Raw genomic sequence first — 14854 nt, forward strand, 5'->3', positions numbered from 1 at the left:
GATCTGATAAGAAGATGTAAATAACCCTTAGAGAATGTCGTTAGATCAGAATGATGAAATGAGATGCACAACTTTCTTTTGGCAGAGGTCAAAAATTAGAGAGTTCTGGAATCTAGCAATAGCTGTTTTCAAGACATGCTACATCCTGAAGGTGGAGTTGATGAACCACAAAACTTTGTTAAGCCACAATCCCTATTACACAGACCCAGTAGGTGACACTGCTATGATTTTAGTACCATATTCAAAGTGATTTCAAGTACAGCACATTTTAATAATTACAGTGTATTTGATCGCAGTGTAATAGTGACAAATAACAATGGATTTAACTTTTAAAACAATTTGAATCTCAGTTGAATACACCAAATGATCAGCCTAATGTCTTGCTCTACAAAGAGAAATCAAATTTTTGTGTGGCACACTCCATGTGCACCACCATTTACATTTATGTGATACTAAATTTACACCAAGGGGTGCCAAAAATAGCTGGACAGTCAGAGTTATTAGAATGGTGGGACTCAGATGTCCACCATATATTCAATCCAAACAGTTTTAAATTTTAATCTAATCACAGTACACAGTTTCACAAATCATGCAAATAGTGTTTAAAAAGGCATCATCAGTTCCTAATAATTTCAAAAAAACCCCATCAATTTTCATGTAAGGAAAGTCAGTAGTAAACATTTTCTCTTCTTCTGTAATCCTTTCTGTCGCATTTTCAGTTGATTCTCTTTCTCAACAAGCTTGGATATCTTTCTGCCTTCTGAGTGTCCTTTGTAATTTTATCATGAACATCATGGCAAGTTGTTACACAAACATATGTTACTGGCATAAAGAGCAAATTCTGCTCATAGAGTACAAAAATGTTCGTATCGTTAGTATATAATTTTAATTCCATCATTTTCAATTGTTTTTTTTTCTGTTTGAAATTTTTCTAGAAATCAAGAATCCTTCCCACTGATGGCACAGTCCAATTATTAGTTACAATTAGGCTGCTTAACTTGTTTACCACAAATGGCAGTATCTTGGTCATACTACCAGACAGAGTAATCCGTATGCTGGCAAAAGGCCAGAAAACCAAGGCCTCTGAAACAAAAATCTCTTCTTCTCAATAAAGAAAAATCATTTGTAATTCAGCAACCAGAGAGACATGATAAATGAAGAAAACGAGTATAAAATGATTTAAATTAGACCATCCTTGATGATGTGGTGCAGTCTGCATTAAAATGTCCTAGGTTTTGTTTCTGTCGGCGACCTCGGTTATTTTTTGGACATTTCCTGAAAAGTAAACAATGAAGATAGTCAGAGCTCCATAAATGTTGTTTTCTTCTGAGAGATTTGTTCCTGAGAACATCAAACATTTCACATCCAGGTGCAACACTGCAATCTACAGCATAAAAATCTCTCTCCATTTTCTCCAAACAATGTGGTACTTATCCTTACCAATGTAACATTTTTCAGCCATTCACACCGGTAGCCCCTTTAAAAAATACAAATTAAGACTAACCTCAACCCCATATTCAATGGATTGATTATTTAATATAATTTCAAGACAGTCAGAAATTGAAATCTTTCTGCACCAGGCTGGGTTCAGATTATTCTGCATGAGAGTGTAATATCTTTTCTGCTCTTCAAGTAATTAATTATGGTGCAGGGTAAAATACTTAGCATGAGATTCTTCCTAATCCTTGAAGATCTAAATTACTGTGAAAGCTTGTATTGCATAGACAGATTAGCATACCAAGCAGCTGGGTTATACTTCAATTTGCAATAGAAATAGACTAAATGCAATTTTCCACAAGTGACACAATCCAGTAAAAAAAAATTAAGGAATGGTGCTTCTCAACTGAAATGGAAGAAAAAAAACCAGAAGTAAATCTAATGGGATGTCTCTGTGCATACCTTAATGACTGGACTGGCATTGATTACACACACCTGTCCACCTATGCATGGCAGACAGTAAAATCTGTGTTCACTGCAATAATGAGAGGATCTGATGCAATATGGAAACAAAGTTATCGCTGGTCTCTCTGTCTGCAATAACTTTGAGGAATAAGGTAGGATAGACTTAACTAAAGAAATATCGCTGGAGATTTTTAACTAAGTAAAAACAAACTGTTTAAGGAACTCATCATCTGTGGAAGGAAGAGACAGTAGATATTTCAGGTTGAGATCCTGCAAAAGGATCCTGCATCACACCTCCCTCTCATCTCTTTATACTGGGCATCTCCCATTTACACTCTCGACCTGAAATATCATCTTTCTCTCTGTGGATGCTGTCTGGCTCGCTGAATCCCTCTGGCTGTTTGTGTTTTGCTTCAGAATTAAAAATCTTAAAAGCCTCTCGTGTCTCCTTCCTAAAGTTACGTCAAAATGAATTATTGGCATTTGCAAACCATGGTGGAATAAAGGAGCATCTCGGCTGTACCCAGCACTTGGATGCCATTTTCTGGTGGGTCTGTTAGTAAGTACTTTGCACTGTTTTGAGACAGAAAGCTAGTTAGCTCCTTGGCCATTGTTGGATGTTGAGTCATTTTTGTAGTAAAGGCACACAAATTTCTTCAGCTGCCTGACTGACCCATGCCTCTGTCTTCATGGGCCTTTTGAGTATAAGGGGTGAACTTCCCCACCAGAGAATCATAGAGCCATACCGAAAGGAACAGGCCCTTTAGCCCAACCTATCCATGCTGATCACGATAGCATTCTGAGCTTGACCCACTTGTCTGCATTTGCTCCATATTTTTCTAAGCGCATCCTATCCATATACTGTACTTATCCAAATGACATCTGAATGTCAAAACTATATCATTTCTAGTTACCTCATTATAGGATGAATGTGGAAGTTATGGATAGGGTGCAGAGGAGATTTACCAGGATGTTGCTTGGATTGGAAAATAAGTCTTTTGAGGCAAGGTTCGTGAGCTGTGACTTTTCTCTTTGGAGTGTTGAAGGATGAGAGGAGACTTAATAGAGGTCTACAGGATTATGAGAGACATAGATAGGGTGGACAGCCAGGGCCTGTTTCCCAGGGCAGGAATAGCAAACACCAGAGGAATTATGTACAAAATAAAGGAGGGAAGTTTAGGGGACACATCAAGGGTAGGTTTTTTTATACAGAGAGTTGTGGGTGCCTGGAATTCCTTCTCGGGCATGGTGGTGGAGGCTGAAACATTAGGGGAATTTAAGCGACTCTTAGGTAGGCACATGGATGGAATAAAAAAAATCGAGGGTTGCAGGGTAGGGAGGGTTCAGTGATTTTTTTTAAAGGAATATATGGGTCAGCACAGCATCAAGGGCTGAAGGATCTGTATTGTGCTGTCATGTTCTCTGTTCTATGCCCTCCTTTAAACTTTCTTCCAGCAGCTTGTCCCAGATACAGACCACCCTCTGAGTGAACATGAGTGAAGATGCAGCGTAGATAATGGAGGAGCAGTAATGAAGAGGAATACAACAAACAGGCAGAGATAATGCTCAAAGACTGACAAAATTCTCATGCAAATACTCCAAAACTTGACTTTTTATCTTTTATTAATATATATGTGCACTGCTTATGTATAGTTTATCTATACGTGTGTTATGTCTGTGTGTATGTTTACATGCTTTTGCACCAAGGACTGATGTTTCATCAGTTTGTACTTATACGATAGGATGATAATGAACTTGAAATATTTTTAATATTTCCTGTATATTTTGCTGAATTATTACTATAAATCACTCACCTTGTAATACACATCACCACGGCAACTATGATAGCAATCTGTACAGCTCCAATTATAGCTGCAATTAATACATAGTGAAGCTTTTGCCCACTTGGAACCACATATAGAATACTGAAGTCTCTGTTTTCACAGTGCTGTCCAACGTACCCAGAGTCACAACTGCAACCAGAAAACAGACAGGTATGACAAATGCATCAAAATGAACAATTCCCAACACATCTTCGGGATTTCAGTCCTCTATTTCTGGTGCTCCTGCCTCGAGCTGACAGGTAGGCATCAGCTGCCCTCCAGCATATCACTGAAAACATTAGCATTCATGTGTGAGCTTACATGAGAGGCTTTAAGACCAAAAATGACACAAATGAGCCTGATCGTGTTCTCACTTGACAGTCACTCACGTTATACCAGATATGGGGCAGTAACGAGGCTTGAGGACCAAGGTTCGTTTTTCCTTTCTCTGCGTAAGCATGCAAGGTCAATGCAGTTTCCAATTACTGCTCTGATACTGCCAATAACTGAATAAAGGAGGCCTGAACTTATACACCCAAGTATACAATGTATAGCCCACTGAACCATTCAAGCAGTGCACCAAAGTTGCACTTGTACAAATGGATGATAATAAACTTGAACTTAAAGGAGAAGCTATAACTAGACTAAGTTTTAAATTTTAATGATACAGCACAGAAGAAGGCTCCTCCAGCCCATGAAATCCATGTCAACCAATCCTGCATGCCTTTGAGGGTGGGACAAACCTGGAGAAAACTCATGCTGGTCACAGGAAGAATGTACAGTGCCAGATTCAAACCTGTGTTGGCGCTTTAATAGCGTTGCACTAACCTCTACACTAACTTTGTCATCCAGTTTTAAATCAAAATCATGATTATTATTTATGGCCATTTTTGGCACATTCTTTGAGTTTTATAAACAATAATGCTCAAATTATGAAAGATTGCAGCAAGTAATACAGTAATTTCCCTATAACAATTATTAATGCCCTTCACTGTAAAACATGCTTTTCTGTACTGTATCAGCATGATCTTTAACTGCACACATGTTCTACATTTTTTCTCAAAGTTTTAACAATGCTCTCACCTTTGTATTGTGACAAAAGATACATTGTATTGCCAATAGACAAGGAAAAAGAGCCAACACCAGCAGGTTGAGGAACGGCTTCTTCCCACAGGCAATGAGAATGCTGAACGTCCAAAGGAATAGCTCACACTCACCACATCAGATGCACAAAACAATGTCTGTCTATCTATTTGTATAGCTAAAATACTGTCTATATATGTGTTATCTCTGGTTGTGTGTCCGCGTGTTTTGCACTGAAAACTGGAGAACGATGTTACATCGGGTTGTACTTGTACAATCAGATGACAATAAATTTGAGTTGACTTGAAATATAATTATGGTGAAAAGCTGCAGCTGGGGTTTTATGGCTTTGTTCACCTCTGTCTGGTTGACTCAGAGCAGGATACACACAAACTGTGCAATGGGGTCAATAATGTCAGTGTTATTCCAATCACCTGTCAATACTTACGACACTGCTGCTGGTCTTAAGACCTACTCACGAGGTCTGGTTTTACAAGTAGGTAACCCACCAGTTTAAGCCAATTAAAACCTATTGGGTTCTTTGACCCAATAACAAGTGATAGAGTTTGGAACAAACTGAAGATGCATGAAGATACGCCCAACATTTCCAAGCATAGTTTTCTTAAAGGAGAATCATACTTAACAAACCTATTGGAATTTTTTGATTTGTTGGTCTGTGACTTTATGAGCTCCATTTTTCCATCTGATATGGGCAGTGCAATTGTGATCCTGTCCACGAAGGCACTCACCTCTTGGTGTCAACAGCTCTAGATAACATGTCTGCTGTATACATTAGCTTAGCTGGAGTGTACACCAAATTCAGTGTATAATGTTGCAGCCTAATCATCATTCTTTGTATTCTAAGTGGACATTCATTTAATGGCTTTTGGAACAATACATTCAAGAACTTATGGTCAGTCTCTACACTGATTGCTTGTCCTGACACAAACTGATGAAATCTTTCACAGGCGTATGTGATGCTGAGCAGCTCCTTTTCAATTTCAGTGTATCACATCTCTGTGTCTGCCATTGAGCATGATGCATATGCAATGGGTTCCCAGTCATCATATTTTTGCAGAAGAACTGCTCTGAGCCCACTATGTGATGCATCTGATGATATCTTGATGGGTCTCGCTGGGTCGTAAAACCTCAGAACTGGTTCCTCTGTGAGCAGTTTCTTTAGTTCCCTCCATGACTTTTCATGCTCGTGATTCCACTCCCATTCAACGTTCTTTTCTGTTCGTCTTCTCAATGGAGCCATCTTTTCTGAGAGGTTGGATATGAATTTACTCATATAGTTGATCATTCCATTAAATCTTTGTATGTCCTTTTTGCATGTGGCCTTGGCATGTTCCCAATGGTGGACACCTTTCTGGGATCAGGTATGTCAATAATATCTCCTACAAATGTTAGTTCTGTCACCCCAAGCTGGCATTTCTCTCTATTTAGTTTCAGGTTTGCTTTCCTTAATGCTTCATTCTCATGGTTCCCCATACTATGATGTCATCCATGAGGTACCAGCTCCATCTAGGTGCTCATAGACCACATGGATATTTTTGTGATACACTTCAGGGACTGAGGCAATTCCTATTGGTAACCTTAGGATTCAGTATCTGCCAATTGAACATGCAGAGTCTTGAACATGCTTCATCAAATTTCAACTGCCAAAATCTTGATGATCCATCTAACTTGCTGAAAAACGTTGCATTTGCAAACGGTGACATGATTTCCTCATATGTCGGAAGCTTAAAGTGTCCTCTCTTTATTGCTCTGTTTAGATCTCTTGGATCCAGGCAAATTCTAAGCTTTCCATTCTTTTTGTTCACAATGACAAGTGAGCTCCATTGGCTCATCTATCTTCTGAATCCCGTTCAGGCTTTCCATCTGGTCCAACTCTGCCTTTAGTCGCTTTTGAAGTACAAATGGAGAACTTTTCTGCATGGATATGTTATCAGTGGCACACATTTATCCACTCTAATCGTGTTTTCTCCTGGAAGGCAGCCTAGACCCTGAAATAGGTCATTGTACTCCTTCATGAGTTCATCATAGACTATCTCTCCTTTGATTTCCACGAGGACTCTTTTTACCAGATTCAGTTTCTCACAGGCTGTTAAACCTAGTATGGCCTGTACGTCCTTTGGTACCATGATGAATGTTAGCATGTGCTCTTTGTCCATGTGTTTCACTTTGACCATGCACTGGTATATCAGTTCCTGAATATCCTGTCACCTTCACTTTTGTTCCTACATCTTTTGTCTGGGTCTAATTTTCTTAAAATAAGTCTCTGATATTACATTAATTTGTGCTCCAGTATCTAATTTAACTGAAATGTATATGTCATTCATTTTTATTTCAACATCCAGTCTCTATTTTCTTTCCTATTTTCAGTCACAACATTTACATAGAATTCCTCTATCTCCCTTTCATCTACTGCATGAACCTTGTTTTGTTGCACTTGGTTCCTACTGCAACAGGCATAATGTTTGCTTTTGTTGCACATATAGTATGTTTTACCATATACTGGGTACTTTTTTGTAAGCTGTGTACCACATCGACGACATGGTTTTCAATTCTCTCTGGCCATGCCTCTCTTTCCACTTTGGCAGGCATTTTGTTAAATGGTTTATGTTTGTTTTTGCTCACTGCATCCACATTGCAGCTAGTTTCACTGAACAGCTTTTCTGCCTGCAATTTTACAGTTTCTGCAGCCCTACAGAGTGCTATGGCTTCTTCCAAGTCTAGAATTTGCTCTCTTAGTAGTCTTTCACTTAGACTATTATTTGGAATACCACACACGAGTTTGTCTTTTATCAGCGAGTCGGTTAGTCCACCAAATTCATATGTTTTGCTTCTGTTTCTCAATTCAGTCACATACTGATCAATATTTTCTTCTGTTTTCAGTATACATGTGAAAAATCTGTGCCTCTCAAATGTCACATTACATTTCGGAATGCAGTATGCCTCAAACTGTTCCATTATTTTTTTCCAGTTTCAATTTGTCTCTTTCAGCAGCAAATGTGAAGTTATTATACACCTCCAGGGCTTCATCATCCATGACATGTAAGAAAACAGATGCCTTCACTTTATCACTTTTCTTGTCAGCTCTGACTGCCACTAAATACAATCCAAAATGCTGTTTAAATCTGTTCCAATTTTTAGCCACATTAGCTATCAGCTGAAGATTTGCTGGTGGATGTAACCCTTCCATTTTTCACTGTGTTAGCTTCTCTTCACTTATCAGTTGCTGACTTTAGATTTTTACCTTTTAAAGTATTTACTTCTAATTTCCTTCATCCCACTTCTAACACCATGTTTCATCTTGTATGTGTGAGTTCTTAGACAACACATGGATGAAGGAAAAGGTTATTTAAAGTTGTAAACAGGAGCAAGAGGCATGGCATGAGGCTGCAAATTTCCATTACAGATCTGCATACTGCAGTGCCCTGCTCTGGGTCAGCCCCTGGTGGCAGCCAAGTATAATCAAACAGTAAGGAATTGGTAGTTGCATTGCAACCATGATTACTATCATTACAGGGGCTGCTTCTTTTTACATTGTATATAAATGATTTGGATTTTAGAATAGAGGGCTTTGTGTCTAAATTTTCAGATGATACCAAAATAGGTAGTAGGGGAGGTGGCGTGAGGATACCAAAAATCTGCAGAAAGTCTTGGATAGATTAGGAGAATGGACAAAGAGGTGGCAGATGAGATACAATGTTGGAAAGTGTACAGTAATGCACTTTGGTAGAAGAAATAGATGGGCAGACTATTATTTCGATGGAGAAAAAATTCAAAATTTTGAAGTGCGAAGAAACTTAGGAGTCCTCATGCAGGATACTGTAAAGGTTGGCTTCCAGGTTGAGTGGTGAAGAAGGCGAAAGCAATGTTGGCATACATTTCTTGAGGGATGGCATATAAGAGCAGGGATGTAAGGTTGAGTCTCTATAAAGCACTGGTCAGTCCTCACTTGGAGTACTGTGTAAGGAGCCACATTTGAGAAAAGACCTGGTGGCATTGGAGAGAGTTCAGAGAAGATTTACTTGAATGATAGCAGGGTTAGTATATGAGGAACAATTGTGAGCTCTTGGAGTGTACTCGTTGGAGTACAGAAAGATGGAGCAGGACATCATAGAGGCATGTGGAATGCTGACATGCCTGGACAATGTAGATGTGGTAAGAATGTTTCCCATGGTAGGGGATTCAAGGACAAGTGAGCATAATTTCAGGATAAATGCATATCAAGAGATGTGGAAAAATGTCTTTAGTCAGATGGTTGAGAGTCAGTGGAACTTGCTGGCTGTGGAAGAAAGGCCGTTGGAGAATGACATTTATTTGATGAGTCAGGAAATCAAAACCAGGGAGTTGGGCTGAGTGATGTGGATGGATCAGCTCATGATTAGAATGGTAGAGCAGACTCGATGGGTCTACTTTTGCTCCTATATCTTGTAATTTTTGTGATTATAGAAATGTACAAGATGGAATTATTCCCACTTCCACAGTTCTTGGTCCAGACCCTTTAAGTCCCATGAATTTTGACATTGTTGTCAAATTTGTCATGCAGAACTTTAGTCAAATGTCCTGCTAAATTCTACACCTGATACATAATATGAACTGTCTCTGATACTCTTGTAATTTGCTCAAGCATTCACCTAGGATATTCTCATCAGACAAGATCTTAAAATAAATCTACGTTCACTTCTCTTGTTTAATCTGATACTTGCCAAATTTTTTCAAGACACTTGCCACCATCATGTTTGATCATTGGAACAGTGGGCTTCCTATTTTCTGATTTTTCCCTGCCGGAGAACAGAGAGGTTAACTTCCCACAGGACTTCATCCCAGTTGTGCATTTCTTTAAATGTTAAGTGGAAAATATAAAGGACAAAGAATGTAGAACAGAATAGCAGAAGAATAGGCCCTTCAGCCTACATGTCTGTGCTGAACATGATGTAAAAAAAAGTGCTGGCACTGCCGGAGTTGCTGTAATGGCATCGCTGCTGCTGCTTCGAACCCACAGAAAGCCGAGAGCCGAGACACAGGCATATAAAGTAACCTTGAATAGGACCCCAAAATAACCTTGGGGTCCAGCCACCAAGTCCCACTGCCATCGGCTCTGTACAGGTTGGCTTTAAAGGAGCCAATGGTTTATTTTAAAATCATGCGATCGTGGGGACTGGGCCCAAGATGGTGGCGCCTATGTATGACAGCAGTCATAAGAGGTTGCAGACTCCCAGGAAGCAGAGGACTGCCACAAAGCATCAGAAATTGGGGAGACCACGCCAGGTTTAAGAAGAAGAGGAGACAACCTACAGGATAATGACTACTACTGCAGACTAGCGAAAAGCTCTGAGGCAGAAGAAAACACAGGTGATGCGGTGAGGCGAGGAACCTACGCAAGCTGCAGGCTGCTGGCAACTGTGATCAAGTGATCCATTGCAAACTGCAGACTTCTGGAGAATGGCTGAAGGGGATCTGGGTATTGGAACTGGGACACGAGAAGGTGCCAAGGGCTTCCTGATTGTGTCACAAGTTTGCATCTGGAGCTCAGGTTGCTGATGTTTGGATTGGAAGTTGTGTGGCTGTAGGAGTACAGGAGGTGAATCCAATGACTCTGGGGGGGGGGGGGATTGTGGGTAATTTTGGCTTCCATCCTGAGAAAGGGATAGACTTGCCGTAGAGTGTGGATATTGAGGTGAGCCGAGATTGAGTTTCTCACCCTCCATGGAGTTTAAATCTGATCTCAAGATTCTTAGAAGGTTCAACAGGATAGATGTAGGCAGAATGATCTCTGGCAAAGGAATCTAAAATTAAGATCGTGGCATTCAGGATTAAAGTGACAAATTCCTTGAAGCAGAGTTGTGTGGCACAGGAATATGCCCTTCCACTGACTATGTCCTTGCAGACATATTTTCCCATCTACACTTATCCCATTTGCCTGAAATAGAATGTCATGGACCATTGGAATTCTTCGACCAAGAGAGCTATGGGGCTCAGTCATTTACTGCAGCCAAAACAGAAATGATAGGTATTTGGATACTAAAGGAATCAAAGCTTGGGTATTTAATGTGGATCAGCCATGATCTTGATAAATGGCAGGAACAGACGTGGGGGGCTGATCAGCCTACTGGTACTCCTCTTTCCTATGTTCTGGTGTGTCTATGGAAGAATATATTTGTGACACAGGAGATGTAGGGGGATGATGCTTTCTCGGGCTGCGGAGTTATATGCAGTTGTTAGAGTACGAAAATAAGGGGTCAAACATTCAGGAGTGAGTTGGGAATAAATGTATTCATCTACATGGTAGTTAATCTTCAGATTTTTTTCACCGGCAGAGGTTATGCTATTAATAATATTTAAGACAATATCTAAAAATATTCTGGTCCCTAAGGGAATCAAAAGGAGAGTCATTATTATAGGAAAGCAGTTATGAGCTTAAAGGTCAACCATGATTTCATTAAACAGTGCAGCAAGCAAATCACATTCTCCTGTCTATATTCATGCTATTAACCTATATTACTATAACGTTCTTATACATCCACTGAATCATAGCTGGTGTATAGAATATATTGCTCAGGCACAGCTTTATTTGACTACTGAATTGATTGAATTAAGGAACAATAGTCCATTGTATGACTTATTAAATTGTGAAAATAGTCAGATTTCCTGAAATCAGTAATCTTTACTTTCTTAGTTTTAAATATTTTTATTGAGTTTAATATATCAGCATACATTAAAAAATGACAATTGGTGATTCATTTGTATACAAATAAACACACGGAAAGAAAAAAATGAATAAAAAATATTTAAATAGTTCATTGATACCTCAAACTATTGATAAGAATGATGTATGCAATGATGTCAGACCCATTTGTTGAAATAATTTAATAAAATAATAAAGAAAAAAGAAAGAAAGCTAAAACTATAAACTAAATTAATCTAATCCCTCCCTCTATTCAAGGTTACTTTATATGCTTAATAATGAAAAAAAATCAATAACAGTGTGGAATCACTGGTGACCCCGGAGAACAGGCAAAGAATCACCAGAACATATAATAATTATTGATTCTTCCAATTATTAAAAAAAATTCTAATGGGCCCCATAATTACATAAATTGAAACTTTCTATTATTAATATATTTGATTTTCTCTAAATTTAAATAGGACATTACATCATAGTGTCACTGTGTATGAGTAGGAGATGAATCTCCTTTCCATTTCAATACACTAGCTCATCTGGCCATCAATGTAGTAAAAGCTAATACTTTTTCCTGAGATGCCAATAAAGGTTTATCTGAGTCACGAGATAAACTAAACAGAGCAAAAAAACGAGTCATCTTTTAATAGAACAAATCACTATTTTGTTCTCTTAGCACATGATGACTTAAACTATCATAATTCATTGTATACATTTCCTAATTAATTTAATAAAAATGGAACATGGTTCTTTTCCTTTTGGAGCAAGAGCACAAGAGAAAACCAAAATACTGAGCAAACAATGAGAAGATGGAGGTACTCAGAGGGTCAGAAGTCATCAGGGGGAGAGAGGAGCAGTCATTGCTTTGGGTCAGATCATTTTTCAAGGCAGAGGACTCCTACCCAAAATGTTGACTGACCATTTCTCTCCACGGATGCTGCCTGACTTGCCGAGGCCCTCCAGCTTTTATTGTTTGCTGCAAAAGTAGAAGAATTGGGATGTTGTGTAACAACTGTACAAAATGTTATTGAAACAATTTTGGATTCTTAAAATACATAATTGAGCTGCAAAAGGTACAGAAAAGATTTATAAGGATGCTAACAGGTTGGGAAGACTTGTGTTACAAGGTGAGATGGGATAAGCATTGGATTTTGTACCTGGAGAGTAGGAGGCTGATAGGTGACCATGTAGATTTATATAAAATCATGAAAGAAGGTAAATGATCACAGACTTTTCTTGCAGGGTAGGGGTGTCAAGAGCTAGAGTGCACAGGTTCAAGTGGATAGGGGATCTGAGAAGCAACATTTTCCACTCAGAGGGTGGTGGAAGGAATGAGGAAAAATAAGGAAGTGGTGGAAACAGGTACAATTACAACTCTTTAAAGGCATTTGAAGACACATGGATAGGAATGGTTTAAACAGTGGTTCTCAACCTTTTTCTTTCCACTCACATACCATTTTAGGTATTTCCTATGCTATCGGTGCTCTGTGATTAGTAAGGGATTGCTTAAAGTGGTATGTGAGTGGGAAGGAAAGGTTGAGAATCACTTCTCCAGACCCAATTGTTACTGAAATGCGTTGCTTGAGAAAAATTGTCATTGGCCCATTTCCTTTGGAGTTATGAAACTGCAAATAACGAGTCAATTAGGCATGATTAAAACAGTGGGTTTCAAACTTTTTCTTTCCACCCACATACCACCTTAAGCAATCCTTTATTAATCACAGAGCACCGATGGGATAGGGAATACTTAAAGTGGCATGTGAGTGGAAAGAAAAAGGTTGAGAACCACTGGTTTAGAGACACAACATCAAAAATAGGACCAAATGCAGGCAAATGGGACCAGCTCAGGTAGATAAGCTGGTTGACATGGATGAGTTGGGTCAAAGGGCCCATTTCTGTGATGTATAACTCTATGACAATAAGTACAATTTCAGACTTTTCACTTAAGGTTGACATTTTAATTATTCCTTCCACTTTAATGTGTATGAATGCATATAATTTGCTACAACCCTATTTAACCACTTAGTTACTTTCCTCAAAGTAAAACCTGGAGGCTGAGTTCATTAAATTTGTTTGAATGTGTAGCAATATCTTATAGTATTACAAAGCAGCAAGAATGTAAAGAGAAGCATCAAATTTCAGCAATAACTCATTAGATTTATTGGGTTAAAGTCATCGAGTTTTACAACAAAGCAACAGGGTCTTTGGCCTTCTACTTCTATACAGACAATCGCCATGTCTGCTAATCCCAGTGCCTGCTTCAATTCCATATTTCCTCTCTGCCTTGATCATTGAAATACCTGCCCTAAATGCCTCTTAAATTCCTTCCTCCACCTCCTCCCCAGGCAGCTCATTTCAGACTCCAACTACTCTTTATGTGTAACATTTATTCCTCGGTTTCCTTTAAACCTTTCACAAAGGTCAAAGTTCAAATTTATTGACACATACAAACCTGAGATTCTTTTTACTGTGGGCCAAACAGATTTATAATTACCAGCAACTATAAACTGTACTAAAAAAGAAAGAAATGTAAGCAAACTGACTGTGTAACATAGAAAAAATATTCAGCAATAAATAATGTACACATTAAAAATCTTTAAATGACTCTCTGATTGAATCTGTTGTTTAGGCATCTGATGGTACAGGGGTAGCAAACTGTACCTGAACCTGGATGTATGAATCTTGTGGCACCTATACCACTTTCCTGATGGTAGCAGTGAGAACAGAGCGTGTACAGGGTGGTGTGAATCTTTGATGATTGCTGCTGCTTTCTGATGACAATGTTTCACATAGGTTTTCTTGACAGTGGGGAGAGATTTGCCTCTGATGTACTGGGCGGTGACCTCTACGTTTTGCAGGGCTTTCTGCTCAGAGATATAGGTGTCCCCATCCCAAGCTGCAGACTATCTAATTTGTGCTATAATTTTATAATTTCATGGGTTACTGATTAGATTCTGTAAATGTCAGATTCAACTAATCATTGCAAATTTATTTCACTGAATATTCTTGAGAAAAAATTCTCTTGCAAAATGCCATTTTAAGTTTTGAGAGCAGCTTAAAAGCAGAGGTAAATACTGAAACAGAAATTGCGATGAATGAAAGATTTAACAATGGCTTTATATGTAGAACTGGTTTCTGAGCTGGACTATTGTGGAGTTAAGATTTAATGAGGCACTGAATGTCTAACGGTGGGAAGGATGCTAAACTACGACCTTGGAGACTGCAGGTGCTGGAATCTAGATCAAAAAACAAATAGTTGCTGAGGAACATAGTGTATCTGTGGAGATAAAGGGATGGCCATTCTTTCAGGTTGACTCTGCATCAAGATGGAGGGCATAAAGAGGAGATGGCC

At 38.8% G+C, this 14854-nt stretch overlaps 1 protein-coding gene across 6 annotated transcripts in view; it reads right to left on the bottom strand.

Annotated features, from left to right (window-relative positions):
- Positions 1-213: 213 nt before the first annotated feature.
- The window catches only part of LOC138751253 (tomoregulin-1-like), a 292118-nt gene continuing 277477 nt past the window's right edge, over positions 214-14854 (bottom strand). For 5 of the 6 annotated variants that reach the window (XM_069913308.1, XM_069913311.1, XM_069913310.1 and 2 more), the window contains 3 exons: positions 9530-9604; positions 3717-3875; positions 214-1275 (listed from right to left, as the gene is read on the bottom strand). In XM_069913308.1, coding sequence (XP_069769409.1) covers positions 1185-1275; positions 3717-3875; positions 9530-9604 — 325 coding nt within the window. In that variant the 3' untranslated portion in view covers positions 214-1184. The remainder of the gene's footprint in view (positions 1276-3716; positions 3876-9529; positions 9605-14854) is intronic. The other variant, XM_069913307.1, reaches the window with a different exon arrangement.

Source organism: Narcine bancroftii, chromosome 1 (assembly GCF_036971445.1).
Source record: "Narcine bancroftii isolate sNarBan1 chromosome 1, sNarBan1.hap1, whole genome shotgun sequence".
In the NCBI taxonomy this organism is placed as follows: domain Eukaryota; kingdom Metazoa; phylum Chordata; class Chondrichthyes; order Torpediniformes; family Narcinidae; genus Narcine; species Narcine bancroftii.